Raw genomic sequence first — 27,077 nt, forward strand, 5'->3', positions numbered from 1 at the left:
GTATTGATTGAGTTTTATTTAAAGTTGTAAAGGTGAATGAGGTTCATTGTAATTGATTTGTTCCTTTTACAAATACTGCTTGTCGCCATGCAGTTAAAACTATTATGAGAGAAATAAAAAAAGGAGAAATCTATACTGTGTATGTTTGTGAGGTATTACTGTATCATATTATGGAATAGTATATTAACTTGGTTTAAAAAAGAGAACATGGAGATATATGACTCAATCATGTTATTTATGGCTTTCCCTTCTTTTGTGTCATGTTTTATATATACTTACAATGTAGTACTTATGGGGGGTGTTTCATAAAGCTGTTCGTAAAGTGACGAACGACTTAATAGCGACTGGTGATCAGTTCTTGTGCTGAATTATGGAAATTCTGATAAGTATAGCACATCAGAAGATCAGAACTGATCACAGTCGCTCGTAAGTTGTTCATAACTTTACGAACAGCTTTATGAAACGGGGCCCAGGGCCCCATTTCATAAAAAGTTGATATGATAGCAACTCTTGCTAGAGTGGCAATTGTCATGGTAATGACAAGAATCCAGCTTCCTGACTGGCTGTTGCTATTGGAAGTTGACATTTCAGCAGAAGTTGCTATCCTAACATCTTTTATGAAATGGGGCCCTGGAGTGATGTGTGTTTGTTCATGAGTGCATGTCAGTGTTATAGCTGTATCCATCATGAAGAAATACAATAATTGTTACGTACAAAGACTCAATCCCCTCTTACTAGCATAACAGTGATTGCTCTTTTTTTTTTAAATTTTCTCTTCTACATGTATGGGGGAAGTGGGCAGGGTTGCCTCATATGATGGGCTAATAATGTGTAATTATAAATTCAAGACAGTTGAGTTACGAAATACAGTGTATGCCCTTATGATTTCATCAATCTCTAATAGAAGAATTTACCGTTTGATTTAAGTTACCGTTTTGATATTGACCCTACTTCCCTTTTAACACACACACAAACAGACACACACACACACATTCATTTATTTTCTGCCTGCATGGGGTTTGTCTAAAATTGGCTCTTTTCCAATTCAAGTTATGAACATAAGTCTTGTTCACACACTTCATCCAGTACTGCTGTGCAGGAGGTAAAATATTTGACCTTTTATTCACAGCAGAATGTTAAACTCTTATCCTTTAATATCTATCTGTGTCAGTTCTGCATACAGTACTTCATCTTGAACATGTTACTACCTGTGCAAAGGCATACAAATATGCCCTTGGTAGAAATAAAGACAGTACTTAATGAAAATACGAAAAATTAGGAAGAAAGAGTGTGAATGAATGTAAAGACAAGTTCCGAGAGTACAGTTTATTTGTCCCAGCCGAACGAGTTCGAGCAGGGGACTATGAAATGGGCTCCGTACGTGTGTGTGTCCGTGTGTCTGTCCGTCCGTGCGTCCGTCCATGCGTCCGTGTGTGATCAAAATGTTCAAAATGCTACTCCTTCGCCATTTCTAACCCGATTTTGATTCTGTTTGCTTTATATGATAGCAATACATAGGAGCTTCAAAACTTCTACACAGAATTTCGGTTGTGACCTTTGACCTTGACCTTTGACCTATATTGTACATTTTGCTTCAAAATGCTACTCCTTCGCCATTTCTAACCCGATTTTGATTCTGTTTGCTTTATATGATAGCACTACATGGGAGCTTCAAAACTTCTACACAGAATTTCAGTTGTGACCTTTGACCTTGACCTTTGACCTATATTGCACATTTTGCTTCAAAATGCTACTCCTTCGCCATTTCTAACCCGATTTTGATTCTGTTTGCTTTATATGATAGCACTACATGGGAGCTTTGAAACTTCTATACAGAATTTCAGTTGTGACCTTTGACCTTGACCTTTGACCTATATTGTACATTTTGCTTCAAAATGCTACTCCTTCGCCATTTCTAACCCGATTTTGATTCTGTTTGCTTTATATGATAGCACTACATGGGAGCTTTGAAACTTCTATACAGAATTTCAGTTGTGACCTTTGACCTTGACCTTTGACCTATATTGTACATTTTGCTTCAAAATGCTACTCCTTCGCCATTTCTAACCCGATTTCGATTCCGTTTGCTTTATGTGATGGCACTAGGTGAGGGCTTCAAAGCTTTTACACAGAATTTTGACCTTTGACTTCTTTGACCTTTGACCCTGATTTTTGACCTATATTGTACATTGGCTACAAAATGCTACTCCTTCGCCATTTCTAACCCGATTTCGATTCCGTTTGCTTTATGTGATGGCACTAGGTGAGGGCTTCAAAACTTCTACACAGAATTTTGACCTTTGACTTCTTTGACCTTTGACCTTGATTTTTGACCTGTATTGTACATTTTGCTACAAAATGCTACTCCTTCGCCATTTCTAACCCGATTTCGATTCCGTTTGCTTTATGTGATGGCACTAGGTGAGGGCTTCAAAACTTCTACACAGAATTTAGACCTTTGACTTCTTTGACCTTTGACCTTGATTTTTGACCTATATTGTACAATGGCTACAAAATGCTACTCCTTCGCCATTTCTAACCTGATTTCGATTCCGTTTGCTTTATGTGATGGCACTAGGTGAGGGCTTCAAAACTTCTACACAGAATTTTGACCTTTGACTTCTTTGACCTTTGACCTTGATTTTTGACCTGTATAGTACATTTTGCTACAAAATGCTACTTCCGGCGGGGACATATATTATGCACCGCGTAATTTCTACCTTTCCTTGTTTTCCCTGGTAAGCTTTGCTGGTAAGAAATTTCTCAAGAAATTTGTGGTCCAACTGCCCAAACTACGCAAAGCAAAATAGGCCTACAAGGTAGTGAAAGTATGGTTCCATGTAGTGTGACCCTGCTTATTGCTCATCTTTCAAATCCTGCACAACTCTCTTTCGATTCAAGTATATCAGCCGTAATTAATTCTCAGACTCAGTTGTAGTTTTTCAACATATATTTGCAGTATTGTGATGGCAGAACGATATTTACATCAAAGGATAAAATGTACATTAATTTGTGTGGTGTCTGTACAAGGTATACACATGAACAGTTTTTCAATGCACACACATATTGTGCACTAAGTCTCTTCAATGAATGAAAACCTCTTTAATATATGGCTACAAACATGTTATCTTTTCTACTAATTCTCTTCTCCAAAGCAAAAGTATCTCTACGAGCAAACTGAAGTTGTATACATGTACAGTACATGAATGTCACAGGCACATTACTGCCTCCTATGTGATATCCATTCTATATATAAACAAACTTTCACATCCTTCTCTTTCCGAGAAGAATTTCTGACAGACTATTGCTTATTACTGATTTAAAAAAAACCAAAACACACCTTTTGCCATGCTATCATTTTCTAACAAAAATAAACTTGTATCTATGGGCTTTAGACCTTGCTTTTTCATATCTGCAGCAACATGACCATAATTGTCACCTTGGAGAGTGATGGACTCTACATAGTTTACCATGGATAAATTCATATTACAGTAGATGGTCTATTCATAGCAAACATGATTGAAATTGAAAACAGCACTTTTGGTTAATCTTGTATTTGTTGTGCATATCATTCAAAACACTGGAATTGAGATTGTGCATTATATCATTTGTATAATGCTACCTACACCAGTTTCTTATTACTACTCAATCAAAGCCAATTCTTCTCAAACCTGTTAAACATGTGTTCTTTGCCCCCTTTCACATGACCACATGATCACAGAATCACAATTGCAGCAGCCTTTTTTTCATGGTGCACAAACTGCATACCCCTTGTCCTCAATGTTGCACAAAATTGCAACAAAACTCATGAAAATGAAAGAACACTGCTTGAAGCTAATTAACATAAAATAAATTACTCAATGACAGATACACTTCTTGTGTTTTAATGCATTATTCTTTTTTCTCCATAGAAATTATAAACAGAGAGCAAGGTGGGAGAGTCTACAAAGAAACATGTTCATAGCATACCAAACTAAACACTTGAAGGACAAAACATTACATGCTTCCTTCATTCTTTAACTAATTCACAAAAAGTTTGCTCGAGTCGTTTTGAAAGTTTGCTCTTCCCTCAAAATCTGACTATCAAGGAACTGGACAGGTTAAATATTATCATCTGCCATCCAGAGTGTGTTGCTCAAGCAAGTGAGAATGACACACTGTAATTCCATCACAGTGGACTGAAGTTGAAATCATTGATGAAAGATTTGTAGAGTATTCTTGTGGTTCTCTGTCATTTTCTTAACACGTTGAAGACGAGTCCCTAGAATACACGGGCATGTGTCTATAGGAAATGCATGTTATATCAAAACCAGTCCGTCCTCGACGGGTTAAGGGACAATGTGCGCAGTTAAAAGCAGTCTGTGCTGTGACGAGAGAAGTAGAAGGTGTACCAAGAGATGATGTTATTTCACAGTCATTATGATTTCTGACTTTCTTGCCATCGACTACAAAAATAACTGGCATCTATCTTTACATTTTCTTCTCCTTCTTTCTTCTTGGAAATAAATCGCATTATTCGCACTGGCTGCGGCAGTCATAAGCACGAGGCCCTTTGATTGATGCAATCCTGCCCGTCAAGAGGATGTCATCATGGAAACCAAAGGGGCGATTTGCATCAGCTATGATTCGTCAGCACTCCTCATGCTGGCCACTGCATGCATCAGCCTGTCGGAAATCTTCCCCTTCACCTCGCCATACCTACAGGGCAACGACACAAGAATAAATGAAGAAGTATTAAACATTGTTGGATAGTATGCCTTGGGGTAACACAACAAAAACAACATCAAAATTGAAGTAAACACACAAACAAACAGACAAAAGCTAAAGGATAATGTATACGCTGAATATTTTACGAGGTTTTTATTTTCACAAATTTCACGAGTCTGGTGCTATTCGCAAAATTAAAGACACATGAAAATAATGACTCTGATCCTGATATGAATGTGATACACACATATAGATTTCTTTGTTCAGTACAGTACTCCAAGATCGCAAGTTTAACCATTCGCAAAATCATCGGGAAGTCCAGATTCACGAAATTGTGACTTGCTAAATATATGGCGTATACAGTAAATTGCCTGACTGGGTCTACTTACTGTGAGAGAGGTACATACAGCTTGAGCAGATCTTCAAACAAACAAATAAACAGACAAAAGTTAAGGATAAAACTGCCTGACGAGGTCTACTTACTGTGAGAGAGGTAGCTTGAGCAGGTCCTCAATGTGCCTGAGACTCTGGGAGGGCTGGATACCGAGGGCATCCACCACATTGCACAAGTAATCTGGAGGGTTAGAAGAGGCAGAGAGGAGGAGGAGTGGAGGGAAGGAAGGAAGGGTGGGTTGAGACAGAGAGAAAAAAGTTATTGTCATTTTCACATTCATAATTTAGTAAAAACATTCATCTTCATGTATGAATTTTCTCCCTCTACAAATGAAATTTGTAAGATTGCAACTGCTGATCTGTAATTTAACCTGTCAAGGACAGACTGATTTCGCTATGACATGCATTTCCCCTAGACACCTGCCCAAGTATACTCAAGTGCTCGGGACTGGTCCTCCATGGGTTAACAAACATGTTGGAAAAAAAGGAACCACGGGACTCACACCTGTCATCTACTGCTTTCCGGGCAGCGACACTACCACCAGGCTATCCCTGGTTGCTGGCAATGACACGATGAACTTGGAACAAATACCCTCTGCTTAATATTCTCTTGCTAATCTCCATGTTTCTTCACAACAGCAACAACGGTTTATCATCGTCTGTGACATCAGAGTCTACATCAAAAGAATGCTCTCCTAGTGGCCTGGAAAAGCAAATAGCAATATCTAACTACAGCGACCATCACGTCTTTCCTTTCAACCAGCATGAGCATTCTTTGGAGTATATATTGTAAACGATAAAATACAAGATATTGAATATACGATTTAAAAATATCAACAGCTCAACAAAACAAATGAATAAACTACCAGAATCAACTGAAATCACATTGAAGTAATTTACCTATATCCGTGGCCAGCTGCCTGTTGGCGTGGGATGTCAGCTCTGGGATGCGGAGGATGGCTTCTACATAGGTGTGCATGGTTGCCCGGGCAACAGAGCCAATCCAGTAGTCTGCCAGATGATCAGCTTCAGTTGATCCTGGATCAAAGACAAAGAGGGCACACCCTTTATTTGAAGACTGGCTTTTGACTTTGGGTTTGTAAGAGAAGAATTCTTGTACCGATATCAAACTTCCAAATGACCCTTCTTGTCAATCTTTGGGTATAATTGAAGGTTGATGGAATACCTTTTGGCTGACAGAATCATAACATTCTGGTTGACTGGTAATTCACACGCAATTCAAAGTACTTCCAGTTCATATTCATGTATACAATAACTGTCTTAGATAGAACCAAAACCGCATAAACTGTCAGTATTTTACTATGGTTCTAAATATATCTAGCGAGTCTAATTTTTTTTTTTGCGAATCGGGACTTTCAAACAATTTTGTAAGTGGTTAAATTCTCGATCGTGGAATAAAGTCATGAATGGAGAAATGTACACGTGTATGTCCCATTCATGTCGTTAAATTAGTGAATAGCACTGGACTCGCAAAATATATTGCGTATACAGTAGATAATAATGGAAAGGCAATCTACAACAAAAAAAGTACCATTGTCAATACTTCACTTCAGTTATTGGCAAGAGTGTGTTGATACAAAATTGTATATAGTGAGTGACCATAGGGCCTGTACTGGTCCTTGAAAACCAGAGTGTATGAGGATCCAAGGTTCATGAAAGTAAAATGCATGCAAAAGTTTCAGTTTGCACATTGCATTGAATGCCAGTGGCAATTCGTGAAAGTTTCACACTGCGAAAAAGGCCGTCGGCTCCGATTCGCGAAAGTTTCATGCCATGAATGTTTCTGGTTTCACAGGAGACTGCCAAAAATCTGTACAAGTGCTTTATACCAGCCGATGGAGGGAACGGGAGGCGACTGGACTCGAGGGCCTTCTCCAGGGCGGGGTTCTCCTGACTGGTGCAAGGCTCCAACTGCTGAGGGAGGGTCATCAGGTACTGGCCAATCTGTGAGTATCAGAACATTGTATATATGGCCGATCAAATCAGATCACTGCAGCCACCGTTTCTAATCATTACAGACAGTGATATATGGAGAGTAAATATTCCCCGATATTCAGGCTTGGTAATCTTCAGCTTACTAAGTTTTAAAGTTCTCACTTTCCTCTTACCTAATTATTTTTAAAACCTAATACACCATGTTCTCAAAGCACCAAATCCCACTTTTCCCAAGGAGTTCTTGAAATATGCATCCGTTGATAATAATAAAGAACAAAACACTGAAACTTTATCCTACTTTCATTAAAAAAATTGCACTTAAAAGGCTACACTGATATGAAACAAAAGTGATTTGGTATGATTCGCTTGTACAGAAGTAGTGGTTAATGCAGTTCCACAACATTTGCTCCTGCGACAATTGCTTCCATGAAATATCTGTACACTAAGCCAAACATAAAGTCTACCCACAAATTCAACCCTAATCCTAGCCATCACAACAAATTAAAAATAAAACCCTATCACAACCCTATTCCTAACCGTAAGTCCGTGGAGAAAATAAGACCGGAGTAATTGTGGCAAGAGCAAATGTTGTGTCAACGGCTAATGTACAACAATGTGAGAGGAGAACTTCTTGCGTAAAAAGAAAATCTGAGTCTCCCGAAAAGGGAGACAAACTATGATCCCAATAAGACACAGTTTCTTTTCCTACAAGGTGTTGTATCATCTATGTGTACCTTGGTGATGTATTCTTGAGGTGAGAGACTGAATGTTGGCAGGTCAGCTGACAGCAAACCTCCCTGATTGGTCCACACCTGGTGGAAATGAAAATTAAAGTGCCACATAATTATGTGAGTCAGAAGTGACAAGAGTAGGTAGGAAAGAAAAATATAGGCGATCAGATGACGTCTGCAATGCATGCACAGATTAGTGGTACAATGTCATGTCATGCCTCAAAAAGGAAAGTTACAGAGCATCAAAACACATGATCACAGAAAAAATATAGAAACAAACACAAGAAGTCAATGATGTGAGCCTGCATATGATAGAGGCTGAGAAATCTTATATCAATCAGCTTGATATTCCAAGAATTACTGTAAAACAAAGTTTTGCGTGCATTTTAATTTTTACGAGAGCCAGGATTCACAGAATTAAAATGCACTTGAAAGTTCTTGTCTACATTATAATGGTGGATGCCAGTGGCAATTTCGATTTGTGAATTCACGAAAATTTCATGCTGCGAATATTTCTTGCTTAACAATAGTCTGTGTGAAAAAGATAAGAACCTTAATACAGAGACTGAATGCTATGGACAAGTTTTCAGTTTACACTGTCAATGTAGAATAGTTTTTGTGATGGTCAGATAGTCAAGACACAAGTCGCAGCATTAACTAACTAAATATAATTCCTCTAATTCACTAAAAATCCACCATGCAAAAATAAAACAGGCAATCAAACAGCATTACATGTGCACTTGGTACTGTACGAGCTGAAATTTTTGCGGTGGTTTTATTTTCACGAATTTCGCGAATCGCCTTTGAACTGCGAAAATAACAACACGCGAAAATAACAACGCACGAATAGCTAAGTTCAGTTAGACCCTCGCAACCGTGAAATTAACAACACGTGAAAATGTCCTCCATGTAGCAATTCGCGAAAATATCTGTATGCGAAAATTTCAGCTCGTACAGTATGTAATGGTATCATCTTTACCTCCATTGTTGAGACCTGCGACAGCTGCAGCTGGAGTTGGAAGAAGACGATGCCGAATGCAAGCTTGAGGGCGTGCTCCGTGACCTTTGACATAGCCTCCAGGGGCTCTTGAAGCAGGGACGAACCTTCATCTATGGAAAGATTAGCCACGGTTGGGCAATTGCGTTAGATGCTGTAAAAGTCGAAGTTTTCACGGCGTGGAAATTTTCCGGCATTTCACGTGGCATAAAACTAGCACATGAATAAAGGCAGGCCAGTTGGTAATGTACATGGAGCAGATACCTTTCACCATAGTATGTGCTGCTAAAGCCCTTAACCCATTGAGGACGCATCCCCAGTATACTTGGGCAAGTGTCTATGGGAAATGCGTGTTGTAGCAAAATCAGTCTGTCCTCAACGGGCTAACAGCCTTGGCAGTGATAAGCTCTGGTGCTTGCTCAATTGTCATGACTATCTGCAAAATTTAAAAACATGCAAATTCAATTTACCCAACCTAGCGCAAAAATGTCTGCTTTTAGAGTACACAGAGCTTTAGGTTTTGAGTCTAAGACCAGCAAACAAACACTGATCAAGACATACCCTATGGGAGGAAACACTCTAACACAACAATACATTTCTGGAAGTTATAATAGCATTTCACTTGTCAAATAAATGACATTTCTCTACATGAAAAAAACAACAACAACAACTAAACAAGCAAAAGCAAAAAATACATAAATACGGTGTGTACATTTTCATGGAAAGAGTGAAAGATTTTTCAAAGAACCTAAATTTGCTCGCTACTGGACTAACCTTCTCTGAGTTTAACGATGAGTGCCTGGAATGCTTGATACTGGGCTGGGTCCTCCTTAGCAAGGTAGTTGTACTCTTTGAATGGGTTGGAGTGTCCCAGACTGTGGATTGGAGGGGGGGGGGAGGGGAAAGAAAACCTTCAGAGTTATATCACACCACAGTGCAGCACAATGCTGCGCAGCATGGGTAGGTGACGTCATTGGAGCCCTGTCCGTATCACTTCATCACAAAAAAATACCAAGAGTGTGAATGTTAATGTCTATCATCCAATCTGTGCTTCACTTTGAACAAAGAAAGGGATTCATCAAAATGATATTGCACGAGCACCACATCTCAATTTGAAGTGACAAATAGCATAAGTTAACTTTGCTGCTTGAAGAAAGTGATGCAAACTGGTCTGCATCAGACAGTACTACAGTAAAAATGGAAATTTTCGAGATGTGGATATTTTTGTGCATTTCGTGCGACATGAAGCTAGTGCAGAAATAAAAATTTGCAAATATTTTCTTTGTTATATGTAATAAACTATTTGATATTTTGATTTTGCGGAATTAAAAACACACGAAATTCATCTCACCTGGCCAAGAAGGAAAAATTACTCGCACAAACATTTCCACATTTACAGTACATGGTCTGTATGAGACATGAAGATCAAACTTGGTTAAAAAAAGCATCAGTTTGTACCTGATCTTGGCTGGAGAGGAGGATGATACTTGGATGTTGTGACTGCTGCATGTGTGGAGGAGGTTGCTACTCAGGTGGAGCTCAAACTCCTCGCTCTGCAGAAACAGCTCACCTAGGGGTGGGGGAACACACAGCATGAGAGGTACCGGTAAGATTTGTAATCTAGAACTGACTTTGAACTATCTAAACCCATGTAGTCATGGGAAAATTTTTGCTACAGAAATTATCATCTTTTCTTTCTCAAACTGGCAACTCTGAATTTCACTACATATCTTACATTGGATAAAGATTACTGTATACGCCAATATTTTCGCGTACATATATTTTCGCGAATCACGGTATCAGTGGCATTTTCGCGTGTTGTTAAATTCGCGATTGATACTAGTAGTGGTCGGGTCTACTGCCAAGCCCAAGAAACACATTCAAACACTTGCCAACGTATATTGTACTTGTAACGTTTTTCCATTTACATGCGAATTGTGACTTCCCAAACATGACAACAGAAAAGACACAGTAGAAGATTTATAAAATGAAACAATAGCTACGGGAACTTACAGTGAGACAATCACATACGGCATTCACAAGTACCTACCATGTTGCAACAAATAGATGCAGACTGCAAAGTTTCAGAGCTGTGCTAGCGCTAGCAAAAGTTTTACATGCATCCCCCTAGGCCTCACGCACCCAACCACGTCGAGCCGGTGTTCGTTCGCGTAGGGTAATGTAGCACGGAGATTGCACATTTTAATGCATGTTTATCATCGTACTGCACCGTAGCGTACTATGTAGTATACGATGCCAGCAGTTGCAGTACTCAGTACTAGTGTTTGTACGTACTTACTGGCCGGTGTGCTGTGACAGCCGCGCGCGCTGGTGGTCCGGCCAGCGCTTGTCATCAATTTATGTATAAGGTATGATGGGGTAATATTTTCGCGTGTCTTTAATTTCGCGATCAGCCAAAAGCTCGCGAAATTCGCGAAAATAAAACCCTCGCAAAAATAACGGCGTATACAGTAGATGGAATTGGTTTCATTAATCAAATTTGTACAAAATCAGAAATAAATGTACAAAAAATTGCCAATTTGAGATATATATACATGTAGAAACGAGAAGTTTACTCTTCTAAATGTGCTGTCAAGCCAAAAATCAGATATGAATTTAGCAATCAAGATGCTTCTGAAAATTCTGCAATCAAAAAACATTTGTAACATGGGCACTAAAAGGCACAAATAATATTTTGTTCTGTTTTGTTTTCACCCCACATAATGAGGTACTATCAATGAATAGTAAAAATGTATAGCATTAAGATACAAGCAATCTATAATGGCATGCTTCTGAGTGATATATGTACAAGCTGCCATAAAGTATGACATACATTCCATATGAAAAGGAAACCCGACTCTCACCACAGGTTTGCACGATTTTGAGTGAATGTTGGAACTTGCTCCAGTCCTCCCCTAGCTCTGACCCTGCGGAGGTCACCATGACGTTACTGCTTCCTGGGTCAAGTCCACAGGCTGCTCTCAGTGTTTCCAGGGCGTGGTCAAACTTTTGGCAGTAACAGCTGAATGCGGCCTGTCGCATGAGTGAACAAGTGTTGGACTTTACTGGTAATGGTGTGGAATAAGTCCATTCTTTAACCCGTTGAGGATGGGCTGATTTTGCTATGACACGCATTTCCCATAGACACCTGCCCCAGTATACTCAGTATTAGTCCTTAACAGGTTAAATCACCATAATCCAATTCATATGATACTGAAGAGGAGGATAGAGAAGAAGTTGTCAATGGGTGCATAAACTGTAGTCAAGGTTCGACATTAGTGGTAGCCCGGTGGCCTGGGGGCACTAAATATTGATGTTGGGCCACCAAATTTCAAAAGAAGCTATTTTCTGGTGGCCCAATCAGGCAATTAAATTTCAAAACGGATTGTTATGTTTCTGTTCATTTTGGGCCATCAAAATTTCAGATTTACAGAATTTAGTGGTCGCATAGGCCACATGAGGAAAAAAAAGAACTTCGCGTCGAGTCCAGCTATACTTGTGACTTCGATTCAGTTTACCTTTCATAATGTGCCCATTAAATGAATTTCAAGGAAGGAAGCCGAAATTGTCCTCCCAAAGTAGATGCACTTCACAGCTATCATACGAAATGGTAGAGAAATTGATAACTGTGTCATTAATTAGGGCCCACTCCAGATCAAACTGGAAGACTACTAAATTTGATGGATCATCCCCTGATGTACAGATGGAGTTTAAAAAGAAATTTTGCGGGATGGTGTAGAACAAGCTCATTCTTTAAACTATTATACTCCAACTTTACGGAGACTAAATAGACCATTAGATAATTTCAGAGAAGAAGGAAGCTGAAACTGTTCTCATAAAGTAGATGAATTTTAACAGCTCTCATATAAAATGGAGAAAAAATTGCTAACTCTTGTCATTACTCAAGATCAAATTGGAAAATGACTAAATTTGAAGAGTCATCCCATGATGTACAAACGATGTTGAAAAAGAAATTTCGAGGAATGCTTACCTTCAGTGCTGACTGCAGTCCTGTCATGCCAAAGCCTTCGGTAAAGGCGGTGCAGCGGTCTGCCGCCTGTTAAACAACAACGGTTTGGGAGCAAGACTGTTTATATCCACTGATGTTAACATTGCCATACAGATACACTGAAACTGTACCACACAGCCACGGTGTATCTTTCCACATTCTATAAGGTTGAGGGTTATATGTGTATCACCCTGGCAGTATGAATGAGGAGTAGTTTCGAAAAATACTTGAAATCAATATGAAAACCCTTTCAGGGGAGTAAGTACTTGCAGAAAAAGTCAGAAAAAAAATGAAAATTATGAAAAAAGTCTGAAGTTTCTTTAATATACTGTGAACATTTCAATGCCTTTGAACTGAAAAAAAAAGTCTGAAAATTGGGTTTGGGACAGAGTAAAAGGTCGGATATCAGGTTAAACTATAAACTCTCACATCCATGTATCTGACATTTTGGATAAAACAGTAAAGGAATCCAGAAATCTTAATGCAAAAAATCTATAAAAAACAAAACAAAAACAAAACCCAATTAATGACTGTGCTTCAAATTAATGAAATCCTTACATCGAGTGGTTTTTATCATGGCTCCAAAAACATGGATTACTTCAGTGCATATTTACATCAATGTGGGGCAATTTGTCAATCAGTTGCAATACACATTGCTTGTTTCACACATATTCTCCCACAGTTTGCATGCATTTGGAGAGCAGAATCACTTTGGATATGCTTCTCTGGAATTGAGTTTCTACCCTCTCACCTCATTGGTCAGTTTGAAGAGTTTGTTGACCGACTCTGACAGTAGCTGGGCACAGTCTATAAGGTCTCTCCTTTCCTACAAGGATGAAAGAAACAACACAGCAGGGAGTTAATGGTTTAAAGGTTCAGTGACATTTTGATGAAGGTGCATTTATTTCACCTGCATTCCCTTAATACAGAGTAAAATTTGACAAATACATTGCAATCAGACCTGAAATAAACAATTTTGAAGTTCCCCCGCCCATATTATTACAAATCAGTGATTTCAATTGTATCCATCAATAAAGTGGCCTTAGCTTGTGGATCAAGGGCTCTCAGACTGTATAAGGTAAAAGTGGCATAACAGACATATTAAGATCTGCCAAAATTGGTTATATATGTTTTATGGATGGTATATGTGTGGTTAAGATAGGGCTGTATAGGTCTACTGTCATGGTTAGCCTACGGGCTACATTATACAGCATAGTGTAAGGGTTGCATACTGTGTTATCTCCTCGACCTACATGTATAAGCTAGATGCACTATAGTAGGTAAAGATAGTATGGGTGTAGCTCTGAGACCTGTGGGCTAGAAAACAATTATACTTTGGTACTCCCTATGTTTTTATAGTTGTGTAGGCATGAGATATGGGACCCATAGCTTATTCACCTGCATTACTGCATAATGCTAGGAGTGAGATATATGATTGTGTTGCACATGCCATGTGCACCATACTGTGGATGGAGGGTTATAGGCCTAAACCTCTGGGACTCACCATTGGGATGGAGGCAAGCTCCTGTAAGAGATGCTCCTCCTCGTAGCGGCCGTACTGTAGCAGGTAGGGCATGTAGGGGCCGTGGATTGCCTGGACCAGCTCCTCAAAGTGGCGCCCAACCACTGGGTCTGGGAAGTAACAGGTGCAGAATTATTGTGTCGACTTGAAGTATAGAGGCATGAACCTCAACATTAGAACAATACATGTACATTAATACAATTATACTCATTTGTGCACAACTGTCCTATCGTGTAAGCACTACAAGAAATTCAACAAGACCGTATACTATGACTATAAAATTGTTCCAGAAATAGAGGCAAATTCTGAGAATTTGATACCTGTGACAGCCTGGATAGCACCTTCAAGGCTCTTGAGAAATCGCAGAGTGATCTGGAATGAAGACAAAAGAGAAAGAATACAGACAGAGACAGGGGGAAGAAGACACAGATACAAGTTAGGTATGCATGAACAATTATTGTTTCAATTTCTAACTGATATACAACTTTTGAAGTGCAATTCCACTGTGTTCAAGCTGGCTTTACTAAAAAAAAAAAGGTAACAAACACCTACACAAATCATTTTCAAAAAGAAACTTAAAACCCATTTATTTCTAGAACAGAACTGATGATTATGTATACTTGATTATTTGTAAGTGAAGTTGATTTATATGTTTGTTTGTTTTGATAATTGTAAAGCGCTTTGAAACATGTGTTTTAAGTGCTACATGAATATTTCATATTATTATTATTATTATCTTAATTATTATTATTATTATTATTATTATTATCATTATTATTATTATTACTATTATTATTATCATCATTATTATCATTATTATTATTGTTATTATTATTATTATTATTATTAATGATAATATTATTATTATTTTTATTATTATTATTATTATTATTATCATTATTATTACTACTACTACTACTACTACTACTACTACTACTATTATTATTATTATTACAAGTTGTCTAGGTTTTGGTGCTAGGTGGTTATAGGTATCAACTACTTGGTGAGAAATCACAAATTTTTCTCCTTAAAAGGGACAGCACTTATTTCTCACTTCCCGACTATGGTTCTCAATCTCAAATTCAACCAATCACAGAATTGTCTAACAAGTTCCTGTTCATGAAATATGATACACAATAGATGGGGTATACAGTGTATAAATATGTACAATTATAATACTTTTTTTTTGGGGGGGGGGTTTCAGGTATAATTATCTTTAAAATTCAATCCTTTAACCCTTTTATTTTATAATTTGTATATTTCATGTCTGACAACCAGAGGTAAGCAACTAGAATCACAATCTTTATATCATGTAATATGATTTTTGTTAGTATTATGTTGAATTGCCAAATAAATAATAATAAACAATGTCTATCAAAAAGTAGCCTTCCGCAATACCATCTCGATTTTTTTTCACCCATGCACACTGCAAGGTTGAATATAAATTATGGTTTATTGATTCAATATTGAATTGTTATATATTTTGTTTGGTTCATATATATGTTGTGATGTTTTACCACGATATCTGTGTACATCACACTTTGTGTTTCGTAATAGCATTTGCAATTCAGCCTTGGGCTCCAAAGAATTATTTTTTTTTAATAGAATGAAAAAAAAATACCATTAATGATAAAATCTGTCAGTAATTTCTGTGGGAGGCATGGCTGTGGCTAAGAGTCTACAATGTACCTGTCTGAGTTCGATGACATTCAGCAAGGTGTTGTCCTGCAGAGCCGAGTCCATGCAGGCCGGCAGGGAGGGCTGGAGGTTGGACAGAGTCTGGGTGAGGAGCTCACACACCATGGCGACCGCATCCGGGAAGACCTGGTCGCACCACTGGACCTGTGTTTCGGGCATGGACCGGAAGAGTAGGGATGAGTCAAAGGATGAAAGTAAAGAGATGCGCACTGCACCCGTCTCTCCATTTATTTCCATTTCAAAGCATAACATTTGCAACGTTCAAAACACATTTCTCAAACTACATCTTAAATTGTAATAACATAAGCATACACAAGTCTTGTTGGAAATGATCCCTTATAAACAATCCTTGTTACATTTCAACAGGGGTAGTCTTCTATTTAGATCTGACAGAAATTTTGATTCCAGCCCATTCAAGTAATGCCAGCCTCCCGACAACAGCTTGTGACACGATACCATGATCCAAACTGACAACACTTTTGCTTAGTTATTTCCCAATACGCTACCCTTTGTGCACACTTGCCTTTTTGTGATTGGTTTTGGATGCACCAGGGTGCTAAAGGGGAAGAAGATATAGGGCTTATACTCACTTGACTGACTTTCATCATGACAAGGCAGCCTATTCTGCTGCACCCAAGATCCAGTAAAGTCTCTTTTTTAATCCCCATCCCCTTATTAATATCATCATAACGTTCTGTACCTTAAAATGTTCATGATGTTTGATTCCCTGAATTGAAATCAGCCCAATCAAATAACGGTATATTGTCTTCATCAAGTGTGATCTCTGTTTGTTTGTTTGTTTTAACACACTTTTGCTGTCATTCATCAAATCTTGCATACTTTGGTTTACAGAATAAAATGGGAGACAAATAGAATGAAGGTACAAAATAACAAGTCCAACAAACCAAACAACACTGGTTTTACAAAGTGTTTAAACCATGAACGCACAATAATACTCTTCCAAAACTACAAAAATAATACAAAAGAAATAAATAAATGTCATGTCTTTCTTACCTCTCGATGCCATGTTGTCAGCAAGGTTTCATAGAAAGATGGCAGCCACTCCACAAGAGATTTCTCCCTGTTTGTTTCCTGTAGTTGTTGCCACTGAAGCAACAGGGAACTCTGCATTGCAACAACAATTGGATTGTAATGATTGCCAAATTTCACATCTCCAGTCCTAAATGATCTACTATTTCCCCCCCCCCCCCCAAAAAAAAAGGGGGAAAGAGGAGCATTTTCTCTTTTACAATATGGAGCTCATACATACTAATTTAAAGCCAGCCTTTGTGTATAAAGACTTACTGGAAATATGTGGAAAGTTCTGAGATGAAAGAGAAATGTGCAATGAATATTAAACATACTTGATAAAGTCAGGAACATGACTGCAACAAGGTGATATATACACATGGAGTTGTAATGTATCGTTTTATGGTTTGCTTTTAAATACTTAGCTGCTATTTAGAGAGTACAGAATACTTGCAAGGAAGCAAGCACAGGACCAAAGGCTTTCAAGTCCCCTCCAAAGCACTACGTTATGAATATGCACATATATGCTAAAAATTCATGTATTCATGAAGCGGTTCCAACAAACCCAGGTAGTGAGAAGTTTATGGAGAAAGAGATGGAACACAAGGAATACAGAGATGTTTTTTTTTTTTGGTTTCCTCTCAATTGTTTGGTGGCGATGTGGCTTTATCATTGATGCATCTCACAGAAATGGCATGTGTGTTGCTCAGTACCACCATCTCCTCCTTGAGGTCATAACAATTAGGTAATGAGGAGCACAACTGCAACAGTAAGGGGATTTGAACCACGAACCTTGTGAATGATATGCTGTGGCTTTAACCACTGAACCTCAATGGCTCCTCTTCTCATCGCAGAGACTGAGTATAATCATCACGATTCCTTTTCAAACTGAGGAAGAGTCTTTGTTTACTGCATGAAAATCTAATCGTTCTAACATCCAGAGATGGACCCGACTTCTTATCTACATTATAATATTTTTAGATGTCCACAGACAGGTGTACAGACAACCCACACAAACAAACAAACATTTAAAATTTGTGCTAAAATTGTACCTTGTGACATTTGTGGTAGTAGTTCCTCAGCTGCGATAGTCTCTCCATGTCTCTGAAAATGTTGACGAACCTCTGGGCCGATTCTGTGTGCACGCAGAGATACAATTGTATACATTACATTTGAATCTTAGCAATGCAAACTGCGTCATCTTTCATTGATGAATTGAGCACAAAACATAGAGAGGACATGACAATGCACAATGAAAATCAATGAGGAGTGTCTAAACAAGAAAAATAATATCCATTTACTGCAGATAATTGTCTGAGATGAAAAATCAAACTTTCATGGTGACCAGTACCTTATGTGAATGATATGTATTGTACTAATAGCATGTTCTTGTATTGTTCTTGGATTGTTTTACTGCAAAATTTGACATTTTTGTGCAAACATGAAACTGACGTGAAAATAAAAGCATGCAAATTTTTTGCTTGTTTTATTTACAGCAATCCATATTTTGATTCTGTAGAATTAAAAACATGCAAAATTCATCTTACCCAGCTGAGCATGATAAATATATCATGTAAAATTTCCACTTTTACAGTATTACCGTAGCTGTATACATATGTACATAATTGTATGTACGTATGTGTGTGTGCGTGTGTGTGTGTATGTCCATATGTTTGTATGTACATGCTGTAAGTGCACATGTGTTTGTTTTCCCACATGCATGAGTGTGAATGGTGACAGATCACAACTTATAACGAAGAAGAAGTCCCACCTAGTGAGTGTGAATTGAAGGCGCTGACAAGCTGGGGGCTGAGAAGGGCTTCTAGTCTGTTCTTGAGGACCTCCAGGCTCTGGCACCGCTCGTTGTAGTCCCCGCAGTGGGCCAACATGCTCTGAGGGGGATATGCCAGTTCACAAATATAGCTTTAACCCTAAAAAGACTGGGCTATTTTGGTAGCTCGAAAGACTGGGGGGGGCCTAAAGGGCCCCCCCTTAAGATCTCGGCCGTGGATCGCGCGATCGCCGCGGAAATTTGCACAATGGTAGTGTGCGATGTAATCTACAAGATCGTATATTTAAATTTTCCAAAATAGTCTTCTTTTATTTTATTTTGATTAATTATGCTAATTTATGCAAGAAATCAGATTTTTTTTATCTAAATCAGTAAATAAAGCTCCAAAAGTGCTCATTTTTGGTCTAGATATTCTTTGTAGCATTCTTAGCAAATGTACTTGAAAAAAAATTCGGTATCAAAATTAATTTCTTATTTATTTTATTGTTTTATGAATTTCTTATGTATTTCCTTGTTTTTTCGACCTTTTGTTTTTGTTGTTTTTTTCAGCAAAATTTGTGGCAGACCCTTTTTGAAGCATAATACTACTAAAACAAATTAATTTTAGCCATTGAGAGTAAAAATAAGCATATTTATATGAACCATGTGATAAAACTCAATTTGTATTGACTTTGTACACAAAATCACATTTTTGAGCCATTTTCGGTCTCACGTGCATGTACAAAAAGTTATGTAACTTCAGAACCGTACCCCCGGGCGTCACAAATTTGGTGTCAAAATGTGCGGGAAACTCGAAAGAAAAAAGTCATAGAGCATCGCGGCGAGAGCATTGCGCGTTGCTGAGTAATCGCGCGAAATGTCGAGGGGGGGGCCTTTTAGGTCCCCCCCCCCCAGTCTTTTTAGGGTTAAGTGCACATTGGCACATATGACCTTTTTCTTTTCTCACTTGGTTAGGCACTTCACTCATATTTCAAAGCAATAATATAATGTACAAATTTGTCCATAACTGAACAATCTATGGAATGGATCAATGATGCTAAAGCAAATGACCAGAATGGTCCATTGATTAACACCTGGATGGAAGCATCAATTTCATTTTTTTTTTTTGTACTGAAGTGTATTAACAGATTTTTTTTCTATCAACATTGCCAAATATCATCTTTGCTGTCAGGTGGATGTGTTTGTTTGTTTTTTTTTTTTGATTACTTGAATAATCATTACATCACAGATGCTTACTTCAGTGAATGTAATTAATCTAACATGCCCTGCTGGTTATTATGTTGATTATACTAATTACTATTAAAACTCTGAACCCAGAAGCAAATAGAGTCTCTGTGGGATACATAAACTGTACACAAGTGAAACATATTTACTTTGTCGATATGATATATAAATATGTGGAATGCTCTATGTGGCACGTAGCCATATGGTGCTGACAAAATCAACAACACCTGGTACTCATTATCAAAATACACACCGACTTCAAGTCAAATAATGAGCTTTATTACCACACTACAAAAAAATGATACATGTCAACCATTGCTGACTTACCAAGCTACGCTGCATAGCAAGAAGCTTGTTAGCTATCTGTTGAGAGTGGGAAGGGGAAAACCATATAGTTATATGCTTTTGAAAGAGTTCAGCGATAGCTTCTCCAGAAAAGCCACCATCCTGGCTTACAAATACATCATTGTCAATAGAGATGAGTAACGCACAAAAAAAAAGGAAATTGCAAATGCAATATCTGTACTTCTATGATGCATCTCATTAAACTTTAAGTTGATACAGACAATACCAAAATCAATACTCTCTTTCATTACAACCCTATTTATAAGATGTCCACAAAGAATTCATACACATGTATCTAGTTTTTCTTAATCATAGTTTCCTGAGATAATGAAAACAAAAGCAGACTTTATACACAAAATTGTTAATCTTCATGATCTACAAGGCACTGCTGTTATAACGAACACAGTTATAATGAAATTCTGGTTACAATGAAGTACAAATTCAGACCGCAACATTATCTGCTCTACGTTTTTTATTGTTTATTTGTTCAGTTATAACATAATTTTGATATAACAAAAAAAAATGGCTGGTCCTGAGGACTTTGATATAACGGGAGTCCATTGTACTGAAGCTTGACAGTAGTGATACTGTACATACCAGCTGCACATCCTGGCTGGCAAACACTTCGTCCACATCCGCCATCAGCGTGGTCCAGTTATCTGCCTCCTGCGATTGCATCAATACAGATTATGATAGCATGAATAACCTGCCCTTAATTCTGTATCTCTGACTCTTTAACCCTTTAAAGACTTGTCCTGAGTATACTCGGGCATGCGTCTATGGGAAATGCATGCTATAATCAGAATCAGCTTGTCCTCAACAGGTTTAGGGACTCAAGAGATTGTAATTTTCTTCTCTGCACCACAGTCCTTTGTTTCCTCACTCCCTTCACACATACACTGTACTCCTATTGTTACAGGTAGTATGATCCAATCATTGATAAATTCAAAATCACTTCATCTAGTTCCATAATTTCCAAGGAAAAATAAAAACTGCTGGACACTCATTAGCATTAGACACCTTAAGATATTTTCAACGAAAATGTGTTTAATGAAAGCAAGAGAATTTTAATGCAGAGGGGTGAAGATGTGATATGACAGATTTTTCACCAATTGTCACCCTCTGTACAAATGTATTTGAAAGACCACAACTGCTAATCTACCTTTTAACAAACGTATCAGGAAGAGGAACCAGTGGGAATTATCTTCTATGATCTATGATCTTACAAATACATTTTTCCAGAGGGTGACAACTGATATCTGTCATAGCAAAAACTTGTTTGCTACAGAAGCCTTTGTTTGTTGGAGAGGCCTTTTACAACACAACCATTTAATAGAACTTTACAACTTTGACTTTGCGTGAGGACAATGTGTTCCCCACAAACAGTGTAAAAACAGTAGGAGAACACAGGCACAAACACATATGAATCATGCAAAGATTCCATGAAGTTCTTTCCAGCCGAGATATCCTCCTACCTGCAGGGCATCTGATGCTGCCTTCATACGTGACTTGATGGTATCAATCTCCAGCAGCATCTTCATCGACTGGGAAGTGTCCTCCTCAACCTGGGGAAACAGAAGTCAATCTCGCATTAAAGACGACTGGAATAAGACTAATCTCAAAAGCACTGGCCATACTGTTAACATCTTTCTTTGTAAAGCAAGAAATACAAAATGAAGAAATACAAAATAATATAATTTATGAAAACATGCTTGAAAGATCAAATCATTACTATAATTTTTCAGAGTAATGTTTGAACTAGTTTTGGTTCTCTACAGAATATTTTGTAATTGAAAGTGGTCTCACATGCAGAGAGAAACAAAGCTATGTATTTGGATATCTATCACATTATCTATTCTAATTCTTGCGAATGTGCATGGATCTAAAGATTAACCTCAATCACAATTTAATGACCCATGAGATTTTAGTCAAATCTGTGACTCTGCATGCTTTCACTATTTCATCTCAAATTTCCCAATAAACATTTGTTGTTGTTTTTTATTGATATGACAATCTTGAGCTGCTCTGAAATTTAGATGTACACTATAAAATTACCATTACAGAACTATAAAGCATAAATCATAAACAAATGAATCAAGAAGCCTGGAAGCAAGACTAGCCATGCATGATTTTTAGCATACCTTCTTGATGTCTTCCTTCACCAGCTGCATCTGATCCTTGAGGAAGCCAGCCTCCTGCCTGACAGCCTCCACATCCCTGAGAACTCTGGGAAGGTTCTGCAGGGCTTGCTGGCTAGTCTCTTCCAAGGAGTTATTAACCTCCTGATAAAGAGATGACAGTTTTGTTCATTCATTCTACTTCCACTTCAAGGCATAGTAATATTTACAAACTCAGAATACATTTATCATGCTATATGTCCTAAATGGTTGGATCATACATAGTACGAAGCACACGTCAGGGTTGTTAGAAATGATCCCTTACAAGCAATCATTATTACATTTCAACAAGGGCAAACATCAATGAAATTCACATGATAAAACAAAGGTTGAAGATGAAAATGAAAAGAGAAATGAAGATAGAGCAAAGAAACATTGCATACTCATAGATGTAACTTTAGGTACATCGTGTACATTTCAGAAGGTAAATGAGCAGCCAAGCATCTGTATACATCTATCATAATTTTTGCAAAGATACTGTCACATTATATACATTATATATATCAGACTAAAATTCCTCTTGCATAATTGGATGATTTAATGTACAAACATATCAACACACATACAATCATCACGAATGAGGCTCATCTACTCTTGCTGTCTTGTTAAAGAAAGAACATAAAGAAACATATACAGTGATAACAAAATGTGGGTCAAGTTGCTTTGTTGTAACTTTGCATATCGTCGCTGGGGTGACAAGACCTTGTATCTGCAATTTTGGTGAAAATGACTTTTTTGAATTAATAGTCAAATAATGGGTTAAGTGATGTCCTGTCCAAATCCCAACTGTCTTACTCCAAAAATGAAGCCACCACGGCATGTCGATGGAAAGGCTATCCCATTCGCTATAGTGCTTTGGCCGCCATGTTTTTTGGCTCTCCTGAACATTTGACATATTGTAGATACGAGGTCTTGTCGCCCCAGCGACGATATACTTTGTCTGATAAAGAAATTAAGTGCAGTATGAAGTAAAAATATCAAATCACCTGGATAAACAACTGTAGTTTCATCACAAGAGTCGCTGCATGAGCCTGCATTAAGAGAAAGAGAGAGAGAAAAAAAAGGAAATAAAAATAAGCGATGTATTATCTCATCACAGTTTCCACTCCTAACATTCATTATATTACAAAATTCACTCTGAATTCGATCGTGTTATGACAGTTTTATACTCAGAATGACACTTTGCCTTTGATTTTGCAATCTGCCTGTTTTTAATAAATATTACTCTGGCATTTTGACAATTACAATTCCACTACAATGGAATACATTTACTGCATATTCAGTCTTTTTCCTTACTCTGTCCATTACTGTTACCGGTACAATAATGATTAGTGAGACTTAACATTACGGATTTCATGTTAGTACCTGCCCTCAAGCAAGATACACAATAACTAACCCTTAATGCTATTTGAAACAAACTGTTTGCTTTCTTCTTTTTCTCCATTCTTTGTTTTTACAACCAAAGCATCATTGTAGAGAAGCTGAACAGGAGAGAAAGAATGAGCATTTTTTTTTTTTTAAATCAAACTTGTTTTCATAAAAACCACACTGACTGGATAAGCCTTTGCTTCTCTTCTAGGGAGATGGTCCCATAATTAGGAAATAAATCAGTTCACTCAGGTTTTTAGCACTTCTCCAAGTGAATTATTGACAAATATTATCTTTGACTGCAATACAGGCTATGCGAGTCTGATGGCCTGTTATTCATTCTGAATCTTAAATGTGCATTAGAATTAGTTAGATCACATTGTAAAAGAGATGAAGCTACAAGTGTGACTTACATCCTTTTGCTCTGGAGAGTCCTTCTGAGCACGGAATGCTGCATTCACCCATTCCTTCACATCAAAGTTAGAATCTAGAAACTTGGAAAAGTCCTGCAGATGGAAAAAGAAGGAAAATAGACACAAATCACAATAGTCAATAGTAAACAAGAGACATGCCCTGGCCCTGCAGAAGGTTGATTGCTGGTCATTGACAAAGTTAGGATTACATGTACATTGTATACCAGGCTGGGACATTCTGCTCAGTTCTTAGAGTGTCTTCATTCTTATAAAGGCTGGGACATTCTGTCCAGTTCAGAGAATGTCTTCATTCTTATAATTACAACTGTATTCATAAGAAGGCAGGCTGAAGACATTCTCTTGTCTCAAATTAAATTTAATTTGAGTTTGCTGTCTCTGACTTTATAAATTCAGACAGAAGACGGGAAAAAATGATTTTAAAAAAACCAACAACATGTTGAATTTTACCAAAATATCACAATATGATACAATCCTGATTGCATTATGTTGTGGCAATGCAATCTGAGGGAACACAGGTTAGAATATGCCAGACAGAACACCTTGAGTGTCAGGTTTGTCAATATGACTGGAACTCTCTGCCTGCAGACATAGTCATGGCTCCATCAGCCAATAGCTTTAAGACAAGGAGACACGTTCTGGTCTGCATTTCTACATTATGTCTTGATCTTGATCTTGATGGTGTACGTTGATCAGCCCTGGTAGAGCAACACTCAACTTTGGTTCATAGGTCATGGTAGGAGGGACATTACTCAAAGTGTTTGAATAATGTATCTTTGAATAAGCTTGAATCAGCTATATTGGTTATTGCTTGTGGTAAGGCATTCCAGTATCTGGTGGTTCTTGGGAAGAATGAATGTAGATGGAGATCACTTCTGGAAGTAGGGAGCTTGATTTGAAGAGGCTTCCAACTCCTGGTCCTTCTAAGTGGTTCAGGGTTGAATTCACCATGTCTTTCAAAGGGCAAATCAACCAGGCCATAGATTATTTTGTGCATAAACATAATGCTGTTCATGTGACGCCTATGTTCCAGAGTAGGTAGTTTGATAGTCTGGAGCATGGTTGTTACAGAGCTTCCATAATCATGATCGTTGGTTATAAAGCGGGCAGCTTTCCTTTGTATGGCCTCTACTTTTTGGATAAGCCTCACAGTGTGCGAGTCCCAAACAGGACTACAGTACTCCAGGTGAGGGTGGACTAGACTCTTATACGCCTGCACTTTGACATTAAGAGGAGCTCTACTGAGGTTACGCCGTAGGAATCCAAGCATACTGCTTGCTTTGTTGGTGATGTTGTCAATATGTGTATTCCATTTTAGGTCCGATGACAGGGTTATTCCCAAATACTTGTGTTGTGACACCTCAGCACGGCGGTGACCGTAGAGTGTATATGAAGTTGGGATAATGGTACGCCATTTTGTGAAGTGGATCATCTGGCATTTCGGCAATTTGAATGACATTAGCCACATTTTAGCCCATTTTTCCAAGCGCTGGAGGTCATTTTGGAGGACAGCACTATAACCAGCACTATAACCATGGCAATAGAGTTTCCACCCATAAGCACAGCACTCAGACACATGACAGAGAACCAACCCTACCCAACCAACCCAACTACATATAGATCTAGCTAGAGAGAGATACATGTAGATCTAGACCAGGAAACTTGACTGCAGAAGTGACTCTGTACTTCAAGTAGATATGGTAATAAATAATTAATTAGACTTTATAAATGAAGAAATAGTTAGTGGTTCACGTCAAATGTGTAGATTTACTTTTTTGTTTTTTATTGTCCTGCTCTGATGTTTTTGTTGTTGTTGTTTTAATTACAAAAGATTAAAACTTCCATTATGCCCCACTATTGACAAAATTTTGACCATACATGTAGAGGGTCTAGCTGCTAAAAATCTAAATGCCACAATTAGCATTACGTATTAGTAATAAAAGACATACAATTGTAGGCTAGATTAGATAGCTAAAATTTACTTGTATTTACACTTTCCAGAAACAAAGTCTTAACCACTTCAGATGTTCTCAAAGTAAAATCTCCACAGAATGCACAGGACCAAAAATGTGTATCTACAATAGTCTTACATAATGAAATCAAGTTATAATTTTTATAATGAATTTAAACTTATTCACACTTCTAGTTCTACTTCTGTAACGTTAGATCCAATTTAGTTTTAAATTTACTTGGAAATGCTTGGGTAGTGTTTATTTTATTTCCTTTTTTATTACTGCTTTAAATTATTTTGAAATCGAATACCCTGATCAGATGAAGCTGTGGTAAAATTTACAAACCTACATCATCATAGGATGACATAGCTAGGCTATACCACCATGACCACACATTATCTATCCAACTGAATTAGCTGCTCTCTTCACACACTACACATATTTCTACATTTGGGACTGAGAGTATAAATGTACTACAAGGTACAGAGGCAGACGGCAATAAACCTACTCAACCCTACATGAATGAGCTACTTTGTTTCAATAAGAGTGAATTGTACATGTGGCTTACCATTACTGACTGAAAAGGGCGTAATTAAACCTCATGGCACGCACAGCAAGTGATAATAAAATGATGTTTTTAGCTTGTCACCACCCGACGTGTCAACAAGAGCAAAAGATTAATGTTATTTCAGTTTAAAATTATCTTATAGATTCTACACAGGAACTTCATTGTCGTATTTGAAAAT

At 37.8% G+C, this 27,077-nt stretch overlaps 1 protein-coding gene across 1 annotated transcript; it reads right to left on the reverse strand.

Moving 5' to 3' along the window:
• Positions 1–4,619: 4,619 nt before the first annotated feature.
• Positions 4,620–26,989, reverse strand: LOC139716769 (conserved oligomeric Golgi complex subunit 7-like). Its single transcript, XM_071628306.1, has 24 exons — positions 26,900–26,989; positions 24,362–24,454; positions 23,567–23,611; positions 22,545–22,685; positions 21,879–21,968; positions 21,001–21,069; positions 20,386–20,421; positions 18,814–18,934; positions 18,095–18,177; positions 17,028–17,138; positions 16,005–16,157; positions 14,636–14,687; positions 14,298–14,425; positions 13,545–13,619; positions 12,776–12,841; positions 11,649–11,817; positions 10,243–10,354; positions 9,559–9,659; positions 8,767–8,897; positions 7,791–7,868; positions 6,951–7,065; positions 6,001–6,138; positions 5,191–5,281; positions 4,620–4,698 (listed from the first exon to the last, which is right to left on the reverse strand). Exons 1-24 carry the CDS (start codon positions 26,900–26,902, stop codon positions 4,620–4,622), a joined length of 2,280 nt encoding a protein of 759 aa, XP_071484407.1. The 5' UTR covers positions 26,903–26,989.
• Between the last annotated feature and the right edge of the window lie 88 nt (positions 26,990–27,077).

This window comes from Diadema antillarum, unplaced genomic scaffold, assembly GCF_040938485.1.
Source record: "Diadema antillarum isolate AM-2024a unplaced genomic scaffold, OU_Dant_1.0 scf00000069, whole genome shotgun sequence".
Taxonomy (NCBI): domain Eukaryota; kingdom Metazoa; phylum Echinodermata; class Echinoidea; order Diadematoida; family Diadematidae; genus Diadema; species Diadema antillarum.